Below are 16,954 nucleotides of genomic sequence, written 5' to 3'. Positions count from 1 at the left end.
TTCTGTCCATGTGCAAATAATGATGTACATAATTCTGGATCAAAGTTTCCCTGTACTTTCCAACACAAAAATCTAACCCAAATTTTTGACTGTCCATGCAACTCCAGTCTTTGTTAAGGGATGAGCACTATCCACTGCTTCTGTGATATGATGTTATGCATGTAGAACATATGACCCTGTGGGCAGTGGATCATAAGTTGCAGAGAGTTTATGGCGCCCCCTGTCTCTGTTGATAGATGGTAGTAAACCCCTATTGTGTGCTGTTTTGTTCCAGAATGGATGAAAGCTACCGTCCTGTGAAAACTGAGGAAGGTTATTTTGGGCTACCCCTGCTCCTCAGGCAGCTCTGAGTTTAGGTTTGATCTGTCTCTCAACTACAAGATCCCAGGTGTGATCCAGACCTACTCTGATCAGAAGCCTACCCTGGTGGTAAGTCCCAATGAATCATATCCTTAACACAATGCATGTACATGTAAGCATGGCATACAACAACTGAACTCCAAGTCATTATTGCTAAAAACATCCCATTGCACTACTACTATTAGCTTCTTGAAAAAGAATTATTCTTCATATTAGTTGAGGGTGTTTTTTTTTTATCTTAACCTTTTGTTTTCCTAGTCATTCAAGTATAGTTGAATGTTAAGCTTTGTTGAGTCGAATTTAGACTTCACTATATGAGAAGCATACTTACCCATCAACAAGTAGTTCACACATGAAAATTGATTTAACACTGAAGTGATGTTGAACATTTAACACTGTTTATGTAGAATTAAACATGAGTACATCGCATAAATAAGAATGTCTCATCTCTAAAGTCATCTACATGTACAAGGGCAACAAAAGCAAATCTGGTATCAATACTTGAGTGTATGGCAAATCATTTGCTTTGCTTCCAGTTCTGTGCTACGAGGAAAGGCTCAGTACAGTGTGCATCTATGTTGGTGAAAGATGCCAAGTTTGTGATGAATGCTGCACACAAACAAAGGTCCAGCCCTACACTTACTCTTAGATGTCAAAACTAGAATATTACACTGTATTAACATTCTATGTATACTAAACATTATATAAATAGTAACACTCTGAACCAGTTATTGTTGGAAGATGCTTGACGATAACTGAAACATTGGTTTTATAATTATAACATCTGGCTGTTTACAAAGAATTTTTATATTCAGAATATGGCAGTTTTGTTCATTACTGAGAAGTCAACATTATTTTACTGTATTGTATATTGAACTAAAATTGCTACAATTGCTACATTCTGTTTGCTGTCTTTTGATCGTAGATGTGAGCTCTATTTTATTCAGAATTGTCTTTTTCCTCAGGCTACAAAAAGTTGCAAACATGCTCAGGGACCACAAGTTGAGAGGTAACCTTCATTTGTCATTCAAATGCAGCATTTTTGACCATATGTTAACAGTTAGACTCTGTCTTTAGTAAAAGTAGTTTTCACTATATATTCAGCACCAAGGTCAGACATGTGATTGCTAGTGACTGGTGAACTACATTGTCGTGTTACAGTATTTCAATGCTTAAAGGTTAACTCAAGCTAGTGTCCTTTCTTCTTTCATTGCTGTAGTTTTTTTCGTTTTATAAGATGCCAGGATATTGTGCTGAAAGTATACAAATGTAGCCTATGGTATTCTGTTACATTTATGTTCACACTACACATTCAAGTGGTAGCAGGGCTGCCTCCTATCAAATTGATTTGGTACTGCAGGAGAAAAAGTCATGGATCAATGATATCTGCACATTCTAAACTGTAGTTCATGAATGGTGTTGATCAAGATGTCTGCTTTCAAATAGATTTATACCTTTTAATCTGCCTTCTATGGGATAGTGTGAGTCAGTCTTTTCATAGACGATAGAAAATGTGACGAAACTTTACTAATATCTTGAGTCTATTGGATGATTTTTGCTACATTTTTACTATGTTTCAGATCTTGTCCTATTTGGGGTGGCATACCACCATGCAGGGCTTGAACCCACAGACAGAAAGGGCATTGAGACAGCCTTTACTCAGGGGGACATACCTGTGCTGAGTAAGTATCAGAGTCAGTAACTTTTCTTTTGTCAGGGCTGTCGGTTGTTAGGGAAATCAATTTGAGAATAGACAGTAGTTATTTAATGATGACATTAGCAAATGGTGTGTTTGTGTGCATGTGTTTGTGTTGTCCACCTTTGGCAAAAGAAAGGTATAGGTATGATAGTTATCTCATAGCATTTTTGAGGCTGTAGGGGCAGTGTGTTAACCACTGTGTCTCGGGCATGATATGACAGAGCCCATCCCTCTTCTTCCACCACCTTTTACCTCTCTAACCAAAGTCAGGAACTCATTCCACATCTGAATGGAGTGATGAAAATCATGTGTCTTTCCCAATGACACAACATCTAGCCAGAAATGCCTTGAATTGAACCCATGACCACTCAACCTCTCAATCTCATCCCATTTTGCTAGCCATTTGGCCATTCACTGCCACTATTAGGAAACATTCACTCTATGACAAATGCTGCTTTGAACCTTAAATATGGCTGAATTAGTTTCCCTCCCTTTGCATTGTTATCAGTATCAACCAGTACCCTGGCCATGGGAGTGAACCTGCCGGCACACCTGGTCATCATCAAGTCCACCCTCCACTACACCTGTGGAATGTACGAGGAGTACTCGGAGCTCCAGGTGCTGCAGATGATTGGCAGGGCAGGCAGGCCGCAGGTCAGTGCAGAGATATTGGTCACAGTGGCTTAAACCAATTAGGCACCAGCTTGATAATTGAAGTTTTTAACGGTCATTCAATACAACAAATTGCTCACCTAGAATTTTTGGTTGCATATCCGTTGACCTTCATCAGGAGTGGTGATTTGATTACTCTGAGCACGTGACCTAGGGACACTTGACTCGAGTAAAGAATCGTAGATGCCTGGCAAGCTGTATCAATTTTTATCAAACCAAGTCCATTGTTGTAGTGTCAGATTGCTGTCTATGATAATTCACATTGTTATACAACTTTCTTATGATCAAGTAAGGTACTTAACTTAAGAATCTCAATTGATTTGACGAAAAACAGGTCTTGGAGGATACCTGGAATTCCCAATTCTTTTTCTTGTTTCACTCATACTGTTCTCATTTATTTAGTAGTTTGCAAATACAAAACTAGACACAAAAGCCTTTCTGTGTGATGCCCTCTACTGATGCACAGATGAAGTGCAATTGTTGCAGTGATGCTACATCTTAACTTGCATTGAATGACTAATTTTTTCAGCGAGCTTCACTGTGTAATATTCAGACCCCTTTCTTGTACTCCACACTGTGTACAACCAGATACGACATATCTTTGTCTTACTTTTCACAGTTTGACCAAAGTGCGACAGCTGTTATCATGACAAGGAATCAAACAAAGGTACATGCACAGTTTTACACATTACTGTTTTCTTCATAACGTGCCATTATACACAATATTAAAAGATATGTTTGCATTGCTGTGATAAAAGATGAGCCTGGACTGAAAGCAGGGTGTGAAATATGAAAGATGAAGTATGATATATATAACTAGCATAGATCTTCTTTGGTATGTTTTTGTTTTTTTATTGTGGAAGGTAAGGGTTGAGCTCCATACCATGCCTGAGACAAAGTGGATTAACAACCCATTGCTCTTAAAGCCTCAAAAAGGCTATGGGACCTTAAAGGGGCATTCCACTCCAGAGGGAAGTGTTTTTTTCAAATACGTATGTATGTATGTGCATAGGCCAGAACTGGCCCCATTCATCCATATGCTTAGATTGATTAGAGGGTACTTGGGGAGTTTATTAGAAGACGGAATCCTTTTTGATGTGGTGGCGCGTGGGGCAAATGGGTACTTTATCGTATAATGAGAAGTAGTATGCATTTATTACTTCCTAAAATTTATATTAATTGGAAAATAACATTCCCTTCCCTTTACCCTCTAATAGTTTTATACATTTGTACATGTACCTTTACCTCTTTTCCATAGGCCAAGTATGAAGCTTTGGTGAATGGAACACAAATAATTGAGAGCAGGTACGTTTAACGACACCCTTGATAGACATTTTGAATTTGGCTTATTTATTGCATATGCAACACGACCATGTCACGGAACGTTTATAGATTAATTGCACGTGTCCCAAGTTCATGGTTGTGGTACGTAGTCCAATTAGAAAGTCAACAGCGAAAGGTTAATGTCATACATAGCCAAGCTTGGGACATTGTTGACATTTAACTTATATATGATTGATGGTATTGGAAATTGACCCTGACAAAGTTCTACTTCAATCACTAGTTAACTAATCCATTACAAGCTGACGACTGAAATTTCTCTATTTGATTTAGCAGATAAATAAGGGAGCCAGGAAACGAACACAGAAAATTAATCTTATCTGTGTGATATTTTAACGTCGAAACATGCAGATTTCTGTCCAAGGACCCAGGGTCTTTAAAACAACCATGGTCTTATCATGAAAGCTCATCTGTGTTGGTAGTAATAGTACAATGCTAAACTTTCTTCCAACACAAAAATATGCATGGATTTAATTTTCATTGACCACTGTTGCCTTCTTCAGAAACAATGCTTTTTAAGAGTACATGTATAAAGGAGGCCATATACATCAGGGCATTCTAGCCATCACTGCATAGAGATGGTGGGCATTTAAACTTCCTGGCATGTTTGACCATTTGCTGACATCACGTATCCTCAAGTGTTAATAAGATCACGTGTCTGTATCTCTCAAAAGTTTACATTCTGAAGTGATTGGTCATCAGTATTGATCCTGAAGAATTTGATTATTCGTGTATACCTTTGTGTTGGAAGAAAATTTAACATTGTACTACAGCCATGGTGCCATGTTTTCTGCACAGTTACTCTAACAACCTACATTAGGTGTTGAACATGCCATAGGTTATTACTCCCACTGTCCCATAGTATTCAAATAACTGGAACCTGACATGAATGAAGGAGAAGAACTTAAAGTTAAACACTTAATCAATTTCAATCTCCAGCTTGCACAAGAACTTGATTGAACACCTGAATGCGGAGATCGTGCTGCACACCATCAACGATGTCACAGTGGCCTTGGAGTGGATCCGCTCTACCTTCCTGTACATCCGTGTGCAGAAGAACCCAAGGCACTATAGTAAGGCCACTGTTTTTTCTTATCAATAATAAAAGTAAGTTTGTGGACCCTCTGTCTAGTCTGGTATTGGAATCTATTATAGCTGTGGAGTCTCGTTGTCCTATCACACAAACCTTATTTTTGTGGGTGGACGAAAACTTAGGAATAGGAGCATTGTATATACATGGTATAAAGGTAAGTACTAAAGAAAATTAAATGCATTCAAGTATGTGGGGATTTAATTTCGCGTTAGCAAGAAAAAGGATTTTTCGCGGTGGTTTTAAGTTCGCGGTAGCACCATGCACTATAGTCTGTTACTGCCATGGAAAAATTTTCGTGGTAGATTTAAGTTCGCGGTGAAGCGGTCACCGCGAAAACCGCAAACATTAAACCACTGCATTTACAGTAATGAAAGAAACAGATCAAATGTCTATGAAAAAGTATTGAATTGTACCAAACCTCCTACATTTACAGAGAATTAAGTTTCTTGAAATGTACATATGAGAATTATAATGCATTGTAACTAACAACAAATCAAAATCATTTTCTGAAATTTGTTAGAAGCTTACACAAAAAGACAAATAACGTCTTCAATCAATGAAGTGAAACTCTAAATGGATTGAAATACATGATCTACATTATACAGCTATACATAAAAGTCATACATCATACTGTATGTATGATGGAGTGTTAAGATATTCCTGAAAATGTAGGAAAAATTGTTTTTCTTAATCCAAATATCTACCTATAAGTATAAACCATGCCTCTTTTAATTATAAAACAAAAAAGCAATGATATATGGAGGATATATAAGTGATGAAATCAGGAATAACACATCATTGCTGTATTTATCCAACCATCTGGATTCATATGATTGCAAGGAAAATAATATTATGCAGTCATCTGTCTTTGTTCCAGTCACTAACACTGCTCACCATTTAGTATTGGAGCATGCATTTTTTCCAGATGGCCCATAAGTCATAATGTTAACACATCTCCCCAAGGGTTGTATCTTAATGGGCATGTATATGATCTACTTGTTTCTGATGATGCGAACATCTAAGAGATGTGTGTGTATAATACATTAACAGTGCAGTGGTTGACTAAATGCTGTTGGAAGTACTGTAAATGCATTTAAGTTTGCAGGGATTTAATTTTACAGTGACAGGAAAAAGAACATTTTGTGGTGGTTTTAAGTTTGCAATAGCACCATGTATTGTAGTCTCTTACTTGTACTTATGGAAAAATTTTCACAGTGGTTTTAAGTTTGCGGTGAAAAGGCCACAGCAAAAACTGCGAACATTAAACCAACGCAAAAGTTTATGCATTTACAGTATGCTATTTCTTGATATATAATTCATGAATGTTTAGTGGAAAATCCTTGGTTGATCAAAGATGGAAATAGAAATTAGGAAGTCATATCCAGATGTGAATGTGTGATTAGGATGTTAAGTGGCAATAATGCAATGCTATTGATATTTAATTTAAATACAGCCAACGTAAGCACCGTGATCATTTTGATTTGTTGAAAACAATTATTGATTTTACCTAAGGATTATGATGTTATTCATTTATGCATTTTCTGCTTACTGTGGTCTTCTTAACTTTGGCATTGTGAAGAACAAGCTTTATTGGCACTTGAAAAAGTACAGTGACTTTTGTACAGTCAACTACAACCTACACAATAGGAGTACAGATTGTTGATAAATCTCAAATTCTACGTACTAAGCAATAATTTGAATAACATAATATTATGAGCAAGGGACATCCAACAACAACAATATTATGTTGCAATCTGGTACAGTTGCTAATTATTGGTTATATCTTTTCTAGAAACAAAACAGTATTTTATCCATTTACCTTTGTTTGCATCCTAGCAGTTTTTCAGATGGTCCAGTGTTCATGAACATGGTACCATTAATGTAATAATTTGCTCTACAACTACCTAGACTATGAAATAATATACTCACTAAGCTTAGTCTGATAGCTAGTGAACTGTACTGTTAACTGCTGACTTATTTTCCCCTCTAGATATCCCTACTGGCCTGAGTAGAGAGGAGATGGAGAGTAGACTACAAGGTAAGGGATCTCTCCTTAGTGCTGAAACCTTAGTGATGGTGAATGCATAGTTTTCCATTGCAAGTAAAAATACAGACAGAGATATACATGACCACACGAATAGAGTTTCTGTCAGTGGCATGGCTGGAATAAAGACAAAGGTTCCTGGATCTAGGGTCTTTCCACTTTCCATTTTATTTGCATCCTCAACTAAGTCTGTCATTCCTTATCTAGGATTACCACCTTCTCATTTACAGGATAACGAATTTCGTTGGACATGTGGTGAAGATAGCGGTAGTCTACCTATTCATCTGTATTATCTACTGTTGACTTTAAACTTGGAACTGTTATTTGTTGTGCTGCAATCCTTGAAAGAATCTAAGCCCACTATTTTTCACAGCAGCTGTGCTTGATGCTTTTGCTTTGCAGAATGCTTAGTTAATCTTTCAAAGGATTTCGTTTTACCATCCTCGTAAGGCCATGTGCATGGCATTGAGTTTCAAGTTATTCCACTACACTTCCCAAATTGCATCAAAACTTCCAAACCTTTTTGTCAAGATACATTAGCTTGATAATTTGTACATGTAGGTTGGCTTTGCAGAACTTTGTTGCAAACCCGAGTAGTTTAATGTGTTTTCTGTACGAGGTTATAGAATCAATGCATCTTGGCTCAACTTGCAGTCCTTGTAATTTTTTGCTTGATGAATACTGTAATTATTGATTTGGTAACATAAAAGGAATTTATTGACTTTATTTATCACTATTCAACTTCTAAAATTTCTTTATCGCAATCATTTCATTATTGTGCTGATGCCTACTACTTTGTTCTTGCCGCTGAAATTAAAGGCTGTATACTACGGTCTCTTGCCCCCAACCGCTAAAACTTCAGAACTCAATATCAAACAGATTTAGTACATGTATAGACTAGTGTATTAAAATCATAAATTCACGCCTTCTGTCATGGAATTGGGCCTTTGAAATTTGCATTGCTTATACAGTAACAACTTTGTCACACAAGGTGGTTGCATATCTTGTGTCAGCTTAAGCCATTGTGTACAAAACTTCATAGCATGGCTGATACTGATTAAGTTGGTTCATCATTGATGAGTGAAACTCTCAAAGAAAGACAGGCTTAAGGATCTAGTCCTACCTTCTTTTGCACAGGGATTGTTTAAGATTCAATTATGCCAATGCCTTCAATCTCAGAAGATAGTGGTCATAATCTTGTTAGTGTCTTCCAATAGAATCTCATGGGAGTGTGGATGTACTTGTATGGGAATGTGGGGGTAGAGATCTTGCTTCAATCAAAACTCCTCAAAGAAAATGCCAGTCTGGGTATGGTTAATATGGATTTCACAACAAGTATTGAATCTCTGCCTTTCCCCTTTATTTCCTCATAATTAATTGATGTACCCTATCTATTACAATTTTTGTTTTGATCAAAATGCTCTAAAAGAGCAGTATCACCTTAATGGGTATATTCATTAACAACAGTTGAATATATAATAATAATGTTTATTTGCAAAATCATGCCCGAGGGCTAATTGCATACACAATCTCAAGAACTAAGAGAGGTAAGTACATAAGACTAGTGTCTAATCAACTACATGATACTATGAATACTATTGTCGGGTTTGACTTCTTCTTTGAAGGCAGTGGTTAATGAACTGTCCCACGTTCTGTATGATGGTGGGATTTTGAGCTTTTAGTAGAAATGTAGTCTTTTGGTGATCGTTTAGGTGATAAAAGCTTGGTGAAATAGTGGCTACTGTTTGGAATAAAGTTTTTCTTTCGGTTTCATAGTGGGTACACTGACTGATAAAATGTGTTTCATTTTCCACTGCGTTCATTGGGCAATATGTACACAATCTCTCGTGGACAGGGAGCTTTTTATAGCGGCCCCTTTCTATTTCTAACGGATGTGCGCTTGTTCTTATCTTACATATGGCTGATCTTACCTTAATTACCTTAAAGTTTGCCTTTTTCCATGTGACATAAATAATATAACCTATACATTTACGATTAATCAACTTTCAATCAAAAATCTCTTAAAGAGCACTGTCCCCCTACTGGGTATGGTTATGAATTCCACAACAGGTATTGAAATCTGTATCTTCCCTGTAATGCCTGTACCTGTATGATTAATTTAGCCTATCTATAACAGATTTTGTGTAAGACTCTCTTAAAGATCTAAGTGTCACTCTACTGCAACTATTGAATCCATACCTTCTCCCTAATGCCCTTTCCCATGTAACATGATTGATGTAACCTATCCATAACAGATATTCTTTCAATCAAAACTCTCTTAAAGAGCAGTGTCACCCTACTGGGTATAGTTATGAAACCCTTGACAACAGTTGGATCGTTACCTTAACCCCAACCATAGTGCCTTTTTCCATATGACATAATTGATGTAACCTGTGTTTTACAGATATGTGCCTCAAGGATCTAAACCTTTTGTCCCGGATTGACCTGGTCAAAATGGATGAGGAGGGATTCGACCTCAAGCCCACAGGTGATCAAACATGTCAAAGCAAATGTCAACAGTTTAGCATAGAGAATTTCTGGGGAAGCAAGGGAAGTTGCCGTACATGTATATATAAGAATGCACATTTCAGGGCTGGATATACTTTTTTCTGCATACCTGCACTGGTGCAGGTAACATTGAAAATTACCTGCACCATACAAATTTTACCTGCACCACTCTGAATTTAGGAAGTGCGAATCATACTAAACTTGTTAAGGAACCGTTGCAATTTTTTTCTTTTATGCTTAACAGGTGGTCACAGTCAATGCAGCTAGTAACAATCCCTATACATCTAAATCAAAGGAAACTTATGTAGAAAACCCAGTACATGGACCAGTGCAGGTTAGGTGCAGGTAGACATCAGAGATATCTGCACAGCTTCAATTTTACCTGCACTAACCTGCATATGCAGGTGGTATTTCGAGCCCTGACATTTGGTCGCAACATTACACTAAGCATTGAGCAATGTTATTATTGATTTCATCTCTGATGTGTATAAGGTCTCAATGATGTGACCTCTGCTCTCTTATGGCTCTGTTTCAAAGCAAGTCATTCCAAGGAATCTGATATAAGGGTAACTCTAAACACCTTTGATTGCTGAGTTTGAGAAAGTTTTCTTGTGGCAAGGTTATGTCACAGGATGACCATGAAGTATGTGTAATGCTGAAACTGTAAATGCAGAAACTTTCGTGGTGGTTTGATATTCACGGTAAGCGGCCACCGTGAACTTAAAACCACCGCAAAAATTTTTCCATGGCAGTAAGAGACTATGGTGCATGGTGCTACTGCAAATTTAAAACCACCGTGAAAAGTAATTTTTCCAGCTACTGCGAAATAAAATCCCCGCGAACTTAAATGCATTTACAGTATGTTATTGAAAAGAATTTTGCTGATGTCAAGCTTTTGTTTCTGAACATTCTTTGAATTTGGTGCCACCCTATTATGATGCTAGGAGTCAATTTATGTGTCTTTTTGTACATTAACAAAATATACCATAAAAGGGGAAATGTTGTGGGATTTAACTTTGTGGTAGCAAGAAAATGGAGTGTTGGCTTTAGTTTTACATTGTTTTCATAGTTGAAACTGCCATGCAGGATTTTACTATAAAAATGAAATGCTCACAGTGGTTATAGGTATATGCAGGGTTTTACTATAAAAATGAAATGCTCACAGTGGTTATAGGTATATGCAGTGAAGAGGTCACCATGCAAAATGCAAACGTAAAAACACTACAATCACTTCTCCTTTGACAGTAGCTACAACAATGTACATGGTACATGTAGATCCATAAGAGAAATATCTGTACTGTTATCCTTATAGTGACCCCATTGATTCTCATATCTTTTGGAAATAATAACCTAAACTCTGTTGATATGAACATTCTTATTCCTTTCTAGAGGTTGGAAGGCTGATGGCCAGATACTGCATCACGTATGACACCATGAACAAATTCAGCAGTCTAGAAGGCACGGAAAGTCTTGGTGACCTGGTAAGTACATTGTCCAAGCTATAAATCATAAGATTACACCAGTCATCTTTTGTTAAATATCACACATATTGGAGTTATTGCATTCTCGTCAAAAAGCCCACAGAATCAATCAATCAAAGGGAAAATAGGGTCAACAGAATTTTCAAGTACGTGGTGAAGAAAAAGACACATCCTTCTACTGCCTTTTACCTACCCAACAGAAGTCAGGTGCCTATCTTTACATCTGGGCGATAAGTTAGGAAAGTCGTGTCAACTACCTTTCCCAAGGACACAAGATTGGTAGTAGGACAGGATTCGAACCAAGGACCTCTGGATTCTGGACCAAATACCCTAAGGCTTATAGTTATGCCACAAAACCCCACAATTGTGTGCAGCCTGTATATAACTACATCTGGGAATTTTTTAATCTACAGTACGGTTATGGTTTTAAACAACCATTATTCAGTCATATCTAGGTGCCATACTTTATCATATTGCTTAGGCATTGAAGCAAATCACATGACATATTACAAATTTGAATCAAAACGTGTCATGAATTTAGAACTCGCAGATTGAAATTGCTCCAAATCAGTGAATGAAGCATGCCTTTACGCTCTCTTTACGCCGCCACATAATCCCTTTGTAATGGATAATCCACTTTTGCTGATCACAATGCTCACTGCAGGGATTGTGTTCGAGGACTGTCAATATCTGTCACCACAGGTCAATACTGTTGCCGGCTGTAAAGAGTTCCAGGATGTGACACTCCGGATCAATGAGCGGAAAACCCTCAACACACTGAACAAGGACAAACACAGGGCCACTGTCAGGTCACAGCAAGATAAATCACTCTTTACAATTACTACTAAGATAAAGATATCCAGGGTTGAATGTGATACCTTGTGTGAACCCAAATTATCGAATACTGTTATGCTCTTCTCCCTAATCATTACTGGTAATATCAATTTGCAACAGTGCTATAAACCAGCAATAAGATATTTGAAACATTTTCTGCAAATATGAGTGTCTTTGATCCATGACAATGTAGCACTGGTTTATGCCATGTACTTTTCAATTTTGACATTATTTGATATCATCATACATGTATATACTGCTCTGTATATAGTTTTGTATACAGTATACAGTACACTATATGCAGTGCAAGTGTACAGTTCTCGTGTATCACAGCCGACTCTATCTATACATCGATCAAATCGATTCTGACTTGTAGTCATGAAGTCTAGAAGTTCAATCTACCAGTAATCAAAAGATAACCAAGAAGAAGAAGTCTAACTGAGGTGCATATATTTAGAAATATCTGAATCTTTCAAAAGGCAAGAGCTCCTGTCTTAATGATTGCCAGTCGTCGTTACTTAAGCTTTGCAACGTAGTCATGAAGTCTAGAAGTTTAATTTTGAAACAGTCTAATGAATAGATAAAGAAGATGAAGAAGTCTAAAAATTAGGCTCAGATGTGTGGAAGCATTATGATGATTGTTCTGTCTTAAGGACAGTCAATTGTCTTTTTTTCCAGTTCTGCAAGGCAGTCAAGAAGTATAAAAGTTTAATCTTGAAATTTAGGTATGGATAACCGTAATGAAGAAGTCTAATTAAGGCCTTGATTTGTAGTATCATCTGTATTGACAATTGTTCTGCCTTAAGGACTACCAATTGTCTTTCTTCCAGGTTTGCGATGGATGGAAAGATAAAGACTGGACAGATGAAAGTCAATTGGTAAGCACTTAACGTTCTTCATACTGTCAGTCTAATGTCTTCATCAGCAAGAGCCTATCCAAAATAGTGCTTTCCTTGACCCCGTCGTCGTTCACTCTCAGTGTTGACAGATTGATATGAATGGCGAACCTCAGGAACATAGGGGCTCACAGCAAAAAGGAGATCAGAGAGCACCGCGCTTGAACCGATGCCAGGTGGTATTGACTTATGTGGACCGATTCCTCCTTTATTACTCAAGTACGGCTTCTGATACCGCCTGCCGCCCAAATATCGACCAGATGTCAAGCATGTTGTAACGTGATGTCAGAGTTTGCACAGCTGCCATGGGAGATCAAGGGGCATTCAATAACGTGGGGATCACTGTCGAGAGGTAATTTTACAATGCCACAGATAGTGCCATGGGCAGTGGCTATCTCAGTATTCATGAGCAAGAAAAAGGCCCAGGGATGTATTGGTGAAGGCCCTTGGCTAAATGGGACCTGTTTTTCAAGTCAACAGTAATGAATTCTTCCCAACAGAGCTTTGTTTTCGGAGTTTTTCTTTGAATTAGTCAGTTTGCTTACTTTTTAAAATGAAAGTTCATCCGTGTTTAATAAGTAGAAGTTATTCTTGAACTACAGTAGTTTAACTGTAATATCCAACAAAAAAAATTGAACTCACCCAAATTTTCGACTGGACAGCACCAGTCTTTGTCAAGGAATGAACAATCCACTGCTGTCATGACGTCATGGTATACAGATAGAATATGTGACTCAGTGAGAAGTGGATCATAAGTTGCTGGAAGTCCATGGCTCCCACTGTCTAAGTTCAGGGATGGCTGTAAAGCTCTGATGTATGCCTTCTGTAATCCCTCTAGCAAAAAAGTCTGTGTCAAAGATTTTAGCTTTGTCCAGTGAGACCAAATGATCCAATGACTCTATATGTTAAGAAACTCCTGAGGTTCTTGATCTCTGTCATTTGTGCTCAAGGAACCTGGTCTTGCGTGATCTCTCAGTCTCCCCAATGTAGGTTTCTTTACAAGGGCCTCTGATGTTCTGACCTTGGCACTTTATATGGTAAACGACACCACACTTTGTTCCCTAGGGGTTTTGTCCTTGGGTGCTACAAGGAGTTTGGCTGTCTAAAGCTTCTTCTGTCATGGCTAGCAGTTTTTGTAGCTAAAGCACTACAAGGTAACTTTGAACTTTACATTTTGCAGCCTCATCCAAGCAGCTCTTGGATGCCTTCCAATCCAGGACTTTGGTCTCAACCAAGACACTAACAAGATCTTCAGGGCAGGAACTAGGGTCTCCAAATGTATGTCTGATCTGATTCCAAGCCTAATACCGTTAATCTGTTTGAACCTCTGTTTATTGATGAGAAGCTCAAGTCGGCCCATAGGCCGCTTTTCATTGAGGTCATGGGCGAAGAAGGAATGGTCAAACAAAGTATACAACAGAGATACTGTTGATATCATTTAAAGTTCAAGTAGGTCTATACACATGTTGTATACAAGAACAGGTGTCAAAAGGCAGTTACTCAAAGAACTGGATATGACTTTGGAAATTTTGAAATGTTGGCTATAGTTTTGCTATCACAGTTTTAGTGACAACTTGACCATGACATCATATATGTGTGCAGTGACACTTCAGGTAGTGTTCTGTGAAAATGCATTTGCCATTTGTTATGATTGCCATGTTTTCTTTTTTTTCAGGTTTAACAGAGTTCTTGATGCACAGACCAGGCTTCAGGGTGCTTCTCAATGCCACCCTCCTGTCAAAGTGCTTCAGGTCCAGGCTGTGGGAGAACTCCAAGTTTGTCGCAAAGCAACTGGACAAGATTGGTAAGGGTGTTCTTTGGATCAGTCAATCAACCAACCAATCAATCAATCAACCAGTTAATCAGTAATAAATGAATCAACCAATCAATTGATAGAGCAATCAATTAATCTATCAATTGACCAATGAATCAATCATTTAGCCACCAACCAATCAGTGATAAATAAATCAACCAATCAATTGATAGAGCAATCAATCAATCAATCTATCAATTGATGTATTACCAATAATCAATATATACTCCATCCACTAATTATCCAACTAACCAACCAATTAGTCTATCGGAAGGCCAACCAATCCATCCACTAATCAATCAATCAACCAATTAATCAATCAACCAACCAACAAACCAACCAATCAATCAATCAATCAATCAATCAATCCAAAAAATGACTGATAATTTGACCAATCAAACAACAAAGAAACAAATTACAGAGTCTCGATGACATATCTTTCTTCAGGCCTTACCCTTGCAACTGCTCTGTTCAATGCCAGCCTGACAAGCTTCCAGAAGATTGAGGAAACGAACCCAAGGGAAATAGAACTGGTAAAAAAAGGCTCCAATAATATTTCTCATTTTACCTCCAGTAAGGAAGTTCACTTCTATAGGGGGTATTGTTTTTGGTTGTGTTTGAATGTGTGTTTTCACTTACAATGTATAACTTAAGATACATCTACTTTTGATGGATTTGTGATACAGTACATGTAATTAAGTATGTGGGTAGATATTGAAATCCCTAAAACATGGCAATTTTGGGCCCCCTAACAGATTTTCATGTACTGCAGCCTTACAGACTGGCACCCCCTTCCTGGATGTAAATGTGGAACAGTCCATACGTCTGATGTTAATGTCAGGCTAGGACATTACAGATTCACAAAAACTTGAGAGGAATGAAATTCCAATTTCTTGGTGATACTGTGATCATATCCGTTAACCAGTTTTACTGTCCTTTTAGCGCAGTGGACCAGCTTCACAGGAACACTATCACGGCATGGTTATACATACATATATTTAGTACATCAAACATATATCAAACTAATATGATGTATCTATCAAGCCTAACCTTCTCACATCTAACTTCAGGCATTCTGAATGTCAAATGTCTGGATGCCAGTTCTGAATGAATTTCAAATCATCGCCTTAATGACTTTTCCCCTTAATGATTCACATCTTTTAGCACAAGTATTTAGCTCCTTTCATTGGCCTTTTAGTGGGGATAGATTTAACTGTGTCTTGTTTCAAGCAATAAATCAAGATGTATTCTGTAATTTCAATGTCCTGCAGTCGTAAGAACATTTAAGCATCAGGTAATATAAAATGTGCAAGTTCATGGGTTTTAAGGTAATACAATGCAATGCAATAAATGCAATTGAAATTGACATGTTGTGGATGATACTTTAAGTCAAGAATTGTATGTGTAACAATTTTAATGTTTTTGAATGATAACGTTTCATGCCTCTCAATGAATTAAGCAATAAGATCATGACTCGGAACTTTATGATCATGTTACGTTGAGTCTTATTGAGACATTTTGTTTGACCTCATTAACGTAGCGTTGTAAAAGACTGTTTGCATGTACTTTCCTAACAACGTGCAGTTTTTCCTTGAGGTTATGGCTTAGATATTTCAATTCTTTGTTTATCAACAGTTACTGGTCCAATTGAATTCAACATTTAAAGGATTGAAAGTAAACTTTTGTGAATCCTAATGGCCCCTTTAATTGTACTTAGCACAATATTTAATTATCCTGAATTCATCGTTAAACGTTATTGACAAATAATTTGTACTTCAAAGTTGAACACCAGATTGCCCAAAACAAAAGTCACAGTAGTGCATCAAATCATGTAAGTGTAGTATTCACAGACAAGTCTTGCCAGACAACCCAGGAATACAATAGAACAATACAACAAAATTGAAATCTTTTTTTATTAATAACAACTTAAAGCCAATTCATTTGTAGCTATTGCCAGCCCTCCTGGATTTTTGGTTAAACATTGCCAGGATCACCCCATACAGAGCCTCATTTTTAACTTTCATGTCAAACATCATCCACCACAAGTTTGACGTTAACTTTGCTTTTAGCATTTTTTTAGATTTTACTATATGGTAAGATGAAGGTTATGACATCTAGGTGATCATGTCAGTTCATTTCATGTCATAGGTCAAAGCTTAAAAGCACCATTAAGAGTTTGCGTTAAGGGTATTTCATTTCCTGCGTGACGTATG

At 37.4% G+C, this 16,954-nt stretch overlaps 1 protein-coding gene across 1 annotated transcript in view; it reads left to right on the top strand.

The window, feature by feature from the left end:
- The window catches only part of LOC118426246 (probable ATP-dependent DNA helicase HFM1), a 43,044-nt gene that overhangs the window by 5,053 nt on the left and 21,037 nt on the right, over window positions 1–16,954 (top strand). The window contains 17 exon segments of the mRNA XM_035835517.1: window positions 275–299; window positions 301–429; window positions 897–985; window positions 1,326–1,369; window positions 1,941–2,042; window positions 2,568–2,713; window positions 3,351–3,398; window positions 3,990–4,036; window positions 5,012–5,145; window positions 7,156–7,203; window positions 9,614–9,697; window positions 11,107–11,198; window positions 11,901–12,007; window positions 12,863–12,910; window positions 14,109–14,206; window positions 14,604–14,732; window positions 15,189–15,274. Of these exon segments, the coding sequence (XP_035691410.1) occupies window positions 275–299; window positions 301–429; window positions 897–985; window positions 1,326–1,369; window positions 1,941–2,042; window positions 2,568–2,713; window positions 3,351–3,398; window positions 3,990–4,036; window positions 5,012–5,145; window positions 7,156–7,203; window positions 9,614–9,697; window positions 11,107–11,198; window positions 11,901–12,007; window positions 12,863–12,910; window positions 14,109–14,206; window positions 14,604–14,732; window positions 15,189–15,274 (1,456 nt within the window).

Source organism: Branchiostoma floridae, chromosome 11 (genome assembly GCF_000003815.2).
Source record: "Branchiostoma floridae strain S238N-H82 chromosome 11, Bfl_VNyyK, whole genome shotgun sequence".
Lineage (NCBI taxonomy): Eukaryota > Metazoa > Chordata > Leptocardii > Amphioxiformes > Branchiostomatidae > Branchiostoma > Branchiostoma floridae.
This window is presented reverse-complemented; position numbering and strand designations above follow the sequence as displayed.